At 53.6% G+C, this 13,122-nt stretch overlaps 1 protein-coding gene across 1 annotated transcript in view; it reads left to right on the forward strand.

Moving 5' to 3' along the window:
* TRIM35 (tripartite motif containing 35) overlaps positions 1-13,122 on the forward strand; it is a 33,123-nt gene that overhangs the window by 9,878 nt on the left and 10,123 nt on the right. The window contains 15 exon segments of the mRNA XM_010002224.1: positions 4-106; positions 682-775; positions 1,598-1,710; positions 3,094-3,277; positions 4,529-4,666; positions 5,459-5,545; positions 6,249-6,371; positions 7,025-7,164; positions 7,497-7,631; positions 7,750-7,979; positions 9,148-9,320; positions 9,816-9,902; positions 10,247-10,434; positions 11,250-11,402; positions 11,505-11,606. Of these exon segments, the coding sequence (XP_010000526.1) occupies positions 4-106; positions 682-775; positions 1,598-1,710; positions 3,094-3,277; positions 4,529-4,666; positions 5,459-5,545; positions 6,249-6,371; positions 7,025-7,164; positions 7,497-7,631; positions 7,750-7,979; positions 9,148-9,320; positions 9,816-9,902; positions 10,247-10,434; positions 11,250-11,402; positions 11,505-11,606 (2,050 nt within the window).

The following is a 13,122-nucleotide window of genomic DNA, read 5'->3' on the forward strand; positions in this document are numbered from 1 at the left end:
GAGGGGGGGCGGGAGCTGAGCCCGACCCCGAAGCCGAGCCAGGCCCCGAGGAGCGCGTCGCCGCCCGCCGCCGCCGCATCGCCGAGCGCCTCGGGAACAAGGCCCGGTGAGAGCCGGGGCCTCACCGCCCTGCCCCCGCTTCTCCCGAAATCCCTAGAGCGGGGTGCGGGCCTCTGCCTGCCCCAAACCCGCACCGAGCCTCGCGTCTTCTGCCCAAACCCCGTGTCTGGGCACAGCTGATCTCCTGCCCAGCCTAGCACTGCGTTGATGCTCCCAACCCAAACCGGTGCCACTTCCAGACCCCTTACCCCAAAGTAGCCCAGAGTGGCACTGGGGTTGATGGCTCCGCCCTCTTCGGGAGCCAGTGCCAGTTCCTTGAACCACAAGAAGGTTCTTGTGGATCCTATTAACAACCCCTGGGGCCAAACCCTCCCTAGATCACTAAGATCCACTCCCAGCTCAAGAACAGGAAGCTGTTTTCCCTTGGGAATGCTATTTCAACCTTTCCTGCCTCCTTTCTGTGCCTGTGGGGACCTCCTGGCCCCGACAAAACCTGCCCAAGAGAAGAGAGGGCAAAGTGTGCTGTGCTGAGCCATGGTATCCCAGATCCAAGGCCATTCCTGAGTATCAGAAAGACAATGTGGTGTAAAATGTTCTGTCTTCTTGCCCTTTTCTGCCCAGGGAGGAAGTTGAAGAAGATGTGGAGCCAAAGGTGGATGAGAAAGAGGAGGAAGAGCAGAGGAAGAGCCATAAGCAGGTTGAGGAGAGCAGGCAGGTGCGGCAGTAGGACAGGAAGGTCCTCTTCTCTCCCTGACCTCTAGACATTTGGCTTTACTCTCCTAAGCTGTGCTTAGTGTCACACAGCAGCTTTCATGTGAGAAGAAGCAGGGACAGGAACTCTTCAGGATTTGGGGGTGTGTGTGTGTGATTCTTACAGAATTGTTTTGGTTGGAAAAGATCTTTAAGATCCTCTAGTCCAACTGTTCACCCAGCACTGCCAAGGCCACCACTAACCCATGTCCCTCAGCACCACATCTACACGGCTTTGAAATCCCTCCAGGGATGGGGACTCCACCACTGCCCTGGGCAGCCTGGGCCAGGCCCTGACAACCCTTTCCAGGAAGAAAATGAATATCCAATCTAAAGCTCCCTTAGCACAGCTTGGGGCTGTTTCCTCTTGTCCCACCACTTGCTCCTTGGGAGAAGAGACCAACACCCACCTTGCTACAACCTCAAGACAAAGGACGTCTTATTGTCCTTTGCAGCTACCTACCAATCTCATGGGCTGGATCCCAGGGATATGACTTCCCTGTGACAAACAGCCCATGGATTGGAAGGATCTGGGACTGACACTATCCATCCAAACCCCATCTCAGACCCAATCTCAGACCCCTAACCCCATCTGCACATGCAACGGAAGCAAAACAAGAAGGTGCTCTGAGCACATTCCTCTTGGTGGTGGTGGTGGCCTGTAGGGCTTTCCAGGAGAGGGAGGACCCATTGGTGCCTTGAGGTTCTTGCAGTGCTCATCCCTCCAGTATCCCTCCCTCCAGAGCTCAGGCCTCCAGGTGTGAGATGTGTACCACCTGCTTCACAGAGGCTGGCCAAGCTGCTCTTTGAAGGCACGCAGATGGTGACCGACATCCAGGTGTCTGCTGACTTGAGGGAAATACAGAGGAGGACAGATGAGGCAGAGCTGAAGCGGCAGAGGTAAGAACTTGCATGATGGGTTATAGTCATAGACTGGTTTGGGTTGGAAGGGACCTTAAACAGCATCTAGTTCCAGCCCCCTGCCAGGGTCAGGGACACCTCCCACTACAGCAGATTGCTCCAAGCCCCATCCAGCTGGATCTTGAGCACTTCCAGGGAGGGGTCTGCGCTGCTGGAAAGGAGCAGTGCTGGTGTTGGTGCAGCTTTTGGAGGACATCCTAACCTTGGTTATTCAGGGACACTTAGCAGTTAGGGCAATGCTGGATTAGTCTTCAGAAGGGAAACCCAGTGCTACAAAGAGCCTACAGGTCCCACCTGCTGCAGTTGGGTCTTTACAGAGCTCTGGAGGTCAAGCCTGGTGGCTTCCCCAGGGGGCACTGCAGTCTGGATGTCTGGTTACCCATCTCCTCCAGACCCATCACATGTTCTGCTCCAGAAACGTGGCTGGTCCTCAGCTTTTTACTAGGGGCCTCTTGCTGTCTTCTTGCTCCAGAAGCACAGGCACAACTGCCCTCACGTCTGGCTTGCCCAGCAGCTCTCCAGCACCTGGAGTTGACACCATGGTGACGATGGCAGCCTGTGCCAAGAGGTGGCTCAGGAAATGGCCTGTGTAACCTCCTGGGCAAACCTATCCTGCTTCACCAGAGGAACTGGTCTGTCTCCTAGGAAGCCCTGTCCCCAGGACCAGATCAGCGAGGAAACACCAAGTCCTCTCTCCTACTGCCTTTGGAGGGCACTGTAGGAACATTTTATGGGAGGTTGGCTGCAGCAAGACAAGTGCCCTTTGCTCAGATGGTTTCCCAGTGGGAATCTTGTTAAGGAAACAAGTGCTGTGTCCTGAAACTGCCCATAGAGCAGGTCTAGGGGTGGCAAATGTGGTGGGCACTGTTTGGCCTGACCCAAGAGCCATCCCTAGAGCACGTTGGATGGTGCTTCTGTTTGGAAGAGGAGCTTTGTCCTATTGACATGAGCTGTTCAGTGCCATTTGGCTTTAGCAGCAGGATGGTCTCTGGACAGTTGGACCCCCAAGTCTAGACATGGCTGGGAGGCTTGTCCAGGGACAGAGGGACTAGTTGCTCTTTGCAAAGGTAACTGCTGCTTGAGCTACCTCTTCAGCCATTTCTCCTCCAGGTAAGTGGTTCTTGGAGCACTGGGCAAGGGCAGAGCTGGAGGAAGGCCTGTGAAAAAAAGGGCTTGTAAGACACTGGCTCTGCCATGGTGTGGTGCTCTAACGAGCTCCACTGATCTCCTGAGGCCCTTTTGAATTCAAGTTGGGTTCTGCAGGACACTGCTCCCATGGTGTGGACGACTGGGTCATGTCTGAAGCAGCTGAAGCATTTGCTGCCCTGCCCCAGATCCCTGTGTCCTTCTTATTGCCTGCAGGGTAGAGAGGCTGGAGAACGAAGCCAAATCTAGCACAAGCAAGTTTGAGGAGATCACGTCCAAATGGGCCTCGGCCGAGGAGATCAAGATCCCGCAGGAGCTGTGGCAGCCGCTGAACCAACAGCAGCAGCACAGTGCCCTGCTTCTGGAGAGGAAGAACAAGCTCATTGGTGACCTGCAGCAGGTAGGGACAACAGGGAAGGACAGAATCATTGAATCATTTGGGTTGGAAAAGATCTTTAATGCCATCAAGTCCAACTGTTCCCCCAGCACTGCCAAGCCCACCACTAAACCATGTCCCTCAGCACCACATCTACATGGCTTTGAAACCCCTCCAGGGATGGGGACTCTACCACTGCCCTGGGCAGCCTGGGCCAGGGCCTGACAACCCTTGCCAGGAAGAAATTGTTCCCAATATCCAATCTAAAGCTTCTCTGGCACAACTTGAGGCTGTTTCCTCTTGTCCCATTGCTTGTTCCTTGGGAGAAGAGACTGACTGCCCCTCCCCTCACTCCAACCTCCTTTCAGGCAGTTGCAGAGAGCAAGAAGGTCTCCCCTCAGCCTCCTTTTCTCCAGGCTGAACACCCCCAGTTCCCTCAGCTGCTCCTCATCACACTTGTGCTCCAGACCCTTCCCCAGCTCCACTGCCCTTCTCTGGACACACTCCAGCCCCTCAATGTCCTTCTTGTCATGAGGGACCCAAAACTGACCCCAGGATTCAAGGTGCAGCCTCACCAGTGCTGAGCACAGGAGGACAATCCCTTACCCTAGTCCTGCTGGCCACACCAGTGCTGATACAAGCCAGGATGCTGGTGGCCTTCTTGGCCACCTGGGCCCATGATGGCTTTTATTCAGCCACTGTCAACCAACACCCCCAGGTCCTTTTCCACTGAATACTTTCCAGCTGCTCTTCCCCAAGCCTGGAGCACTGCCAGGGTTTGGTGTGACCCAAGTGCAGTACCCAGCCTTCAGGCTTGGTGAACCTCATATGATTGGCACCAGCCCATCAGTCCAGCCTGTCCAGATCTTTCTGCAGAGCCTCAACCCGTGGATCCAGCCTGTCAGATCCCTCCATAGATCCATCCTACCCTCAGGCAGATCAACACTCCCACCCAACTTGCTGTCATCTGCAAACTGACTGAAGGTAGGCAGTATGGGATTCAAGCTCTGGAGGATGCTCTTCTAAAGCAACAGCCATCCCTCTCTGGTTCTTCAATTCCCCAGTACAATGCAGAAATTCAAGTAGCATCATTTTGTCCTCGTCAAAACTGGCACTGATGATCTGTCTCTCCTCCCATCTTCCCTCCCAGCTACCTCTTCATTATCTGGCTCTTTTTTCTCATCACCTCTTCTCTTTGGGAAAAGGCAGCACCTGGGTCTTACCCTCTTCCTGGTTGAATACTTCTCTTTGATTTCAGCATCTCTTCTCCTCCAGGAGCTGAAAAACAAAGAAGAGCAGTACGTGCAGACCATTAAGAAACAGTCAGATGATATCCACCTGCTTTTGGAGAGGATGGAGGAACAGAGCAGGTTCATGCTGAAAAATTTCCGTCAGCACCTCCTACAGATTGAGGTAACCTATTCATATGGTGGAGGAAAGTCCAATCAGAAAACCTGCAGCTGTTTGCTTCTCCAGATCTATGGCCTAAAGGCCACAGGCTCATTGCCTAGGCTGGGCTGACTACTGTCCAGAGCAACAGGACTGGTATCTTGGTGAATGAGACTGAAATCTGGCCAAGCAAAAGCACTGAATGGTGCTGAGTGGCTGGTTGAATGACTGTGGTTGAGTCCTGAGCAACGTGGTGGCATATTAAACCGTTGCTGCTTGATGGCTGATTGTCCATCTCTCTAAAAACCAGAAAAGAACATTGAGGTGACCTTATTGTGTGCAGTCAGATGGCTCTCTGACCAACCTCTACTGCTAATCATAGGATTACTAAATCATTCAGGTTGTAAAAGACCTTTAAGATCACCAAGTTCAATCATTAACCCAGCACTGCCAAGGCCACCACTAAACCATGTCCCTCAGCACCACATTTACACTGCTTTGAGATCCCTCCAGGGATGGAGACTCAGCCACTGCCCTGGGCATGTGAAGCAGTCAAGCAGTGATTTCCAGTGGGCTTCTCACCACCCAGAGCATCCTTCCCAGCTGGGTGATGGACAGCAGAAGTGTCTGTGGAGTTGCAGTGGGAGGTCTCTGCCAGTGATGTTCTGGCATGGAGAGGAGAGATCAGCCCAGTGTGTCTTCATGGGATGGTGGGACCAGCCCACAGCTGATCCTCTCCAGGAGGCTGCTGGCCTGCTTCAAGGTTGGCAATAAGTAGTGCCAACATGATAGTGAAAGGCTCTGTTTACTTCACAGGAAGCTTTTGAGGTTGAACGGCGAGAGCTGCTGGACAACAACAAGAAGAAGTGGGAGGAAAGCATCCGGGCCCACAAGGCAAAGGAGGTAAGGTCCATGTGACGTTTAGAATCAAAGAATCAGTTTGGTTGGAAAAGACCTTTAAGCTTATCAAGTCCAACCCAGCACTGCCAAGGCCACCACTAAACCACAGCACCACATCTACACGGCTTTGAAATCCCTCCAGGGATGGGGACTCCACCACTGCCCTGGGCAGCCTGGGCCAGGGCCTGACAGCCCTTTGGGGAAGAAATTGTTCCCAATATCCAATCTAAACCTCTGCTGGCTCAACTTGAGGACATTTCTTCTCGTCCCATTGCTTGTTCCTTAGGAGAAGAGACTGACCCCCCTCCTTTCAGGCGGTTGCAGAGAGCGAGAATGTCTCCCCTCAGCCTCCTTTCTCCAGGCTGAACACCCCCAGTTCCCTCAGCTGCTCCTCATCAGACTTGTGCTCCAGACCCTTCCCCAGCTCCACTGCCCATCTCTAGATAAGACCGAGCCCTTCAATGTCCTTTTGCTCCTGAGGGCCCAAAGGATGCCAAGACTGTCCAGCACTGGGCTGCCTTGGAAGACACATGCGTATGAAGGCAGATAATTGTTTAGGAGTAGGAGGGTTGGCAAAGGGGCAGTTTTCCTACCTGCTCTGCCAGGGAAATATCCATGTGTGACTTTGTTTTGGGCAGCCACAGGAGCTGTGGTTGCAGGAGGAAACTGTCACTACTGATGGATGATGTTCTGCATTTGCCCGTAGATGGAATACCTACAGAACCGTATGAGGAAAGTGGAAGAATATGAGAAACAGCTGGAGCAGCTGTGGGTGCAGGATGAGGAGGAGTACAACAACATGAAGCTCCTGCTGGAGAACGATGTGCAGGTACAGAAAATGCTGGTGTGTGCCATGAGGGGAGGTAGTGAAGCAGATCTTGGAGCCTTCTCTTCTCCAGGCTGAACAACCCCAACTCTCTCAGCCTGTTTTCAAATCAGAGGTGCTCCAGCCCTTGGAACATCTCTGTTACATCATCTCCATTGCAGATGTCTCTTCCATTGCAGCTGGGGAGGACTCACTGCCTCTCTCCTGTCCATCAGGCCATGCAAAGGTTGCTGCCATCACAAATGCTTCAGTTTTTTGCTTTGTTCTGGTTTTCTTACAACCTGCAGTTCATGTTGTCACTCTTCCTGCATCCCCTTCCTCCAGGTTGCCAAGTAACTTCTGAGTCTTCTGGTTAGTTTCAAGACATGCAGTTCCTAAAACTGACATGAAAAACAGCAGCTCAGCTGGGGAGAGAGACCCAAATTAGTGCCCCATTGAGTGAAACTGGGCTACAACTTCAGCCCTTTCTCCAGACGTGGCCCCATAACACGTACTTATGGACAACCAGCATGTCCATCACTCATCCATGAGTGATGCCCAGGGTTTAGCTAGGGAAACGGACCTGGGGTGATGGGTTTTGGACATCAGGATCAGTAGGATCCAAGCTTCATTCTGCTCATGACAAGGCCTGTTTTTGTTTTTCTTTGGCACACCAGAACCTGGAGAAGCAGCTGCAGCATATGAAAGCTGTCTATCAGCTGAACCAGGAGAAGCTGGAGTTCAACCTTCAGGTACTTAAGAAGCGAGAGGAGGAGAACACAATCATCAGATCCCAGCAGAAGAGAAAGATCAACAGGTAAAAAATCCATCCCTGGAAGATGGGCTCTGCCTTTCCTCCCATCACCTCTCATGTACTATGTTTTATGGAGCCCATCTCACAGTCCAGGCCAACGAGCTCTGTCCCTGCCCATCCCTGGGCAGGGGTTAGCCCAGGGCACAGCTGTTCCCAGAGCATTTTGGATAGGCTGGTTATGGCCAACCTGTGCTAATGGCAGCAGGGTCCAGCCAGGCCTTGGCCCTGGGTGGTCACTAGTGGATAAGCAACCTCAAATCCCAAAACCTTCACAGTGGTTGGTTGTACCTGACGATGCCTCTCTGGGGATGTTCAACTTTGCTGTCTCTCCCCAGGCTCTACAGCCTTCTCAGTGACCTGAAGACCAAACTGGCCAAACAAGAGAAGCAGTTCAGAGAGGAGAACCAGAGCCTGGCAGCTGTCTGCAAGCGCATCAGGGAGCAGTGCAAGGACGTGCAGAGGAAGACAAGGTGGGCTGTGTGCAGGCATCTCCCCAGGATGAGGCCCCAGGCCATCAAAGTGAGGTGTTGCCTTGTAATTTTGGGGCATGGAGCCTCCTGCCATGAGGCCATCTCCCCTACTCCACAGGCACTTTTCTGTCAGTGACGAGAAGAAGTTTGTGCAGGTCTGGCTGATGAATGAGGAGGAAGCCAAAGGGCTGATGCGCAAAGTCCTCGATGCCGATCGTGTCATTCACACCCAGCAACTGGGGCTGCCTTGGGAAGAGCCCCAGGCCTGGTTCCTGAACAACGTTGGTCCCCTTGGGTATCCCAAAGCAAAGAGTATGGAAACGGAGGTGGCTGCGGAGATCCTGACAGGTGAGGATGCATGGTGTTCTTGTCACCCTTGTGGCACTAGGAGACCTCAACTTCCTCCATGACAGGCCCTAAGAATCATGGAATCCCAGACTGGTTTGACTTGCAAGGGACCTTAAAGATAATGTATTCCCAACCCCCTGCCATGGGGAGGGACACATCCCACTAGACCAGGTTTCTCTAAGCCCCATCCAACCTGACCTTCCAACACTGCCAGGGATGGGGCAGCCACAGTTGCTCTGGGCAACCTGGGCCAGCGTCTCACCACCCTCACAGTGAAGAATTTCTCCCTTATGTCTAGGCTAAATTTACCATCTTACAGTTTCAAGTCATTACCCCGCTTTGTATCTCTCCACACCCTTGTCAAAAGTCCCTCCTCAGCTTCCCTGTAGCTCCTTCAGATACTGGAAAGTGCTCTAAGGTCTTTGTGCATGGTGAGCTTCTCATCACCCAACACCCCTAAGTCCTTCTCCTCAGGGCTGCCCTCAGTCCTTTCTCTGCCCATCCTGGATTTGTGCTTGGGGTTGCCCTGACCCAGGTGCAGAACCTTGCACTTGACCTTGTTGAACTTAACAAGATTGGGTTGGGCCCACCTCTCCATCCTGTCCAGGTCCCTCTGGATGCCCTTTCCTCCATCATGTTGACCACACCATACAGTTTGGTGTTGATACCAAACTTGCTGAGGATGTGCTCAGTCCCACTGTCCAGGTCTCCAACAAAGATGTTTATCTCCCACAAAGATGTCAAACAGCACCAGGCCCAAACTCACCCTTGAAGAGCACCACTCATCACTGGTCTCTATTTGGACATCAAGACATTAACCACAACTCTCTGAGTGCAACCATCTAGCCAATTCCTCATCCACCAAGTGCTCCATCCATTGTCAGTCTTTTCAATGTAGAGACTGGGATGTTTTGCAGGACAGTGTCAAATGCTTTCCACGAGCCCAGGTAGATTAATCCATTGCTTTTCCCTTGTCCACCAGTGCTGTAACCCCATCTTAGACAGCCACCACATTTCTCAGTATGGGGATCTTCTCATTGCTCTTTGTGCAGTGCTCCCAGTTTCAGACCAGCTGGCCAAACTTGTGTCCTGGGATTGTTTGGGGTCCTTTCCAGGTCACAAGGAACAGTCAAAGCACAAAGGCTTCTGCTTACCTTTCTTGTTGCAGAGAGCTGCTCTGGAGGACAGCAGGAGAGAGGGAGAGAGGAGGAGAAGGAAGCAGTGGGCATTGGAGAAGGAGGAAGAGAAAACGCAGTGAAGGCTGAGGATAGATCCACACCTCTGGGAAGTGTCTGCAAGAAGACTGCCAGGAGGATCCTGGACCTCGTGAAAGCTGAGTCGGTGTGTGACGATGCAGCACGTTTGTGACCAGGGAGCAGGTGTGCTGTCCCCTGGGTGCTCCAGGTTCTAGTGGCTCTCTTCTGAGCTCCACACCTTGGGGTGAAGCCTTCTGCATGGCACTGCCATGCTATGCCTGTTGTCAGAGAGCTGCCCCAGAGGACAGGAGAGGATCTCCAGGTCTTTCAGCTGTGTGTGACATGTAGGTGATGCTCATAAAAGGTATGGGCAGGCAGGGTCCTGTTGCCCACAGCTTGCCAGGCCCAAAAAAGCTCAAGGAAACCTGCTGCATTTGGTGCTTCAGGCTGTTCCCTGTCTCTGGGGACAACCAGCAAGTGCTTCAGACCATGAGGTCCTTTTGGCATCCCTGTGCTGGTGACTCTGTTTTCCCTGTCTGCTAGGTGGCTGTGCCAGAGTATTCTGGAAAACACCCTTACTTTTGCTCCCCCTCCTGTGATGTCTCTTGAGAGACACTGACCTGTTTCCTTTGCTCCCCAGACCCTTGAGATCGATGATGAGGATGTCCAGAACGAGTTGGTGGATTTTTTCCTGAAGTATAAAGCCCAGGAGCTGGCTGCCAGCCAGGTGGGACCTCCAAGGATAGCAGTGGGGAGAGCTCAGCAGGGATCCAGGGAAAGGGGAGTATTCTCTGGAATACACAGGAAAGGCAGAGAGGGGCGACCAGCATGTTGACCATTAAATGTTCCTGTGTGACTGGACAAGGGAGGTGAATGTGTCAGGACTAAGGGGTCAGAATATTCTTCTGCAATGGTTTATTGGAGCCTCTTGCACATGAATTTTTGCCTCAGCTCCCTAAATTTGCCAAGGGACAAGGCTGCAGGCAGCTGGGAGCTCCCAGAGGGAAGGTGGCTCTTGAGGAGGAGAAGGTGGTGAAGGCACCATACCCAGCTTGCTGGTCTTCTCTTCAGAGCCAGGGCAGCCCAGGTGGAGAAGATGTCATGCATCTGGCTGAAGACAGAGAACATGGATCTGGTGGCCTGAGGAAAGAGCTTGAATCCCCTCAGAGCTTGCTGAGCTCTGTTCTGTCTGTGGATATCGAGCCTGATGATGTCCTGAAGATCCTGAAAGCCTTTATGAAGGATTTTAGCAAGCTGAGGTAGGACTAAGGGGCAGAGTGGGGCGTTGTAACTGGGAGGGGACCAGACTGGGGGCACAGAGGGGGTAAACAGGCAGTGCTAGGGGTGCAGGCAGTGCCTGAGTGAGGGACAGCTGGGGACAACCACAGAGCCATCAATCCACAGACTGGTTTAAGGGATCTTAAAGATAATCTAGTTCCAACCCCCTGCCTTGGGCAGGGATACCTCCCACTACACCAGGCTGCTCCAAGCCCCATCCAACTGGCCTTCAGCACTGCCAGGCATGGGGCAGCCACAGCTGCTCTTGGGCAACCTGGGCCAGTGTCTCACCACCCTCACAGCAAAGAATTTCTTTCTAAAATCTCATCTCAGTCTCCCCCCTTGCAGCTTGAAACTGTTTCTCCCCCATCCCATCACTCCCCTTGTCAAAAATCCCTCCCCAGCTTTCCTGTAGCCCCTTCAGGCACCAGAAGGTGCTCTAAGGTCTCTCCCTGGAGCCTTCTCTTCTCCAGGCTGAACAACCCCAACTCTCTCAGCCTGTCTCCAGAGCAGAGCTGCTCCAGCCCTCACATCATCTCTGTGGCCTCCTCTGGACTCACTCCAACAGCTCCATGTGCTTCTTGTGTTGGGGACCCCAGAGGTGGACAGAGTGCTTCAGCTGGGGTCTGTGTCCAGGCAGGAGTTGACCAGCAGCCCAGAGAGGAAAACAAAGCCAGCTGTGGGGTCTTGCTCATTCGTGTGATGATGGTGACATTGCTCAGTGCGGCTGAGGGGTACAGGGCTGTTCCTCACCTGTGAAGAGCTGAGCCTGAAGCCTTTGTTCTCTGTTCCCCAGGACCCCGAAGGTGAAGGATGAATTGGTGAAGGAGGTGAAACCGGTACGGGACAGCTCGAAGGATGAGGAGTACTGGGAAGCCCTGGCACACATTCTCCCTGAGAGCACATTGAAGCTGTGGGACGCGCTGACGCTCGCGCTGGAGGAATATTAGTGAGTGCTTTGCTGGGGACAGGGCAGGCCTGTGGCATGGCTGGGGGAACCACAGCAGGGCTGTGGCCACCACTGGCCACCTCCTCTGCTCTCTCTGCCCAGCGAGGTCCTGATGCACCGGGCCAACTTGCTGGCCGAAGTGGCCACCCTGCGGCAGCAGAACGTGGAGCTGTGCCTGCTCCTGAAGGAGTACCTCACCTCTGGGTGAGTGGGGCATCTGCCTCCCCTGGGGACATTCCACCATCTCTGCACCACACTGAGGTACCAGACATGGAAGGTCACTGCCTGGAGCTGTCAGGCTCAGGGTGTTTCTTCTTGCCCTGTAGGTGAAAAAAACCTGCTCTGTCCTCCCACACAGTGGATGGAGCTGACCCTCTCCTGCCCCCGGCCCAGGCTGTGTCTGGAGCCAGAGCTTCATGGTAGTGATTAATAAAACCAGGGATTAATAAACCGTGTCCAAACCTGGAACTGAGTATGTGTGGCCTGCTAGGAGCACCCCTCTTGCCTCTGAAGATGCCCCAACACCTTTCCTACCCCCAAAATCCTCCCAAACAAGTCACCCCCAATAATTTTTCCCTCCTCACTCCCAAAGCTGCTATGTAGGGACCTAAATTCTGCATTTCCAGGGTGGTATCAGCCCCGAGAGGTGCTGCCAGCAGAGTTATCTCCAGGAGGGCCCTGTTACATCTGTGACTCCCTTCCACCCGCCTGGTTCACACCAGTTACATCTCGTTCCCAAAAACCTACAGCTTTATCTTTAGCCTTGACTCCCCTGCCTGATGCTAACATTGCACAAGCAGTTTCTCATACCAGAGCACAACAACAGCATTTTGTTTTTGCTCACTGGGCATCTGTGTCCTTGGATAGTTTTTGCTTTTCTCCTGGTTCCCATCAGGGGATCCAGCCAGCTTCAAGGGACAGTGATCCCATGGGGCTTGCTTGCTGTAGCCCTGGTTGATACAGAAGGATCCACAGGGCAGAAATGCAAACAAGAATCAGGGAATCCCAGACTGGTTTAGGTGGGAAGGGACCTTAAAGACCATCTAGTTCCAACCCCCTGCCCCTGTGCTGGGACCCCAGCACTGGACCCAGCACTGCAGGGGGTCTCACCAGAGCAGAGCAGAGGGGGACAATCCCCTCCCTGGCCCTGCTGGTCCCACTGCTGGGGATGCAGCCCAGGACACAGTTGGTTTCTGGGCTGCCAGCACACGGTGCTGGCTCATGGTGAGCTTCTCATCACCCATCACCCTCAAGTCCTTCTCCTCAGGGCTGCCTTCAACCCATCCTCCACCCAGCCTGGATTTGTGCTTGGGAATGCCCTGACCCACGTGCAGGACCTTGTACTTGGCCTTGTTGAACTTGATGGAGTTGGCATGGGCCCACCTCTCCAGCCTGTCCAGGTCTCTCTGGGTGGCCTCCCTTCCCTTCAGGGTGTCACCCACGGGACTTTGGTTGGAAAAGACCTTTAAGATCATCAAGTACAACCATAAATGCAACACTGTCCCAACCACTACTAAACCACGTCCCTCTGCACCACCCTGAGCCTAAGAAGGTGTGGAGGTGAGAGGCCAGGGTTTGGGCAGGGAGGGCAGTGCTGGGCACGCTGCCTGGGACAAGGAAGCAGCAGACACCTCCTGGCACATCTCGGCTGGCTCTGACAGACCCCCGGGACCACCGGAGCGCCAGCTCCCAGAGTCATGGGGTGACCTCAAGAAGCTGG

The sequence above is a fragment of the Chaetura pelagica genome, unplaced genomic scaffold (genome assembly GCF_000747805.2).
Source record: "Chaetura pelagica isolate M959 unplaced genomic scaffold, ChaPel_1.0 scaffold107, whole genome shotgun sequence".
Classification (NCBI taxonomy): Eukaryota; Metazoa; Chordata; class Aves; order Apodiformes; family Apodidae; genus Chaetura; species Chaetura pelagica.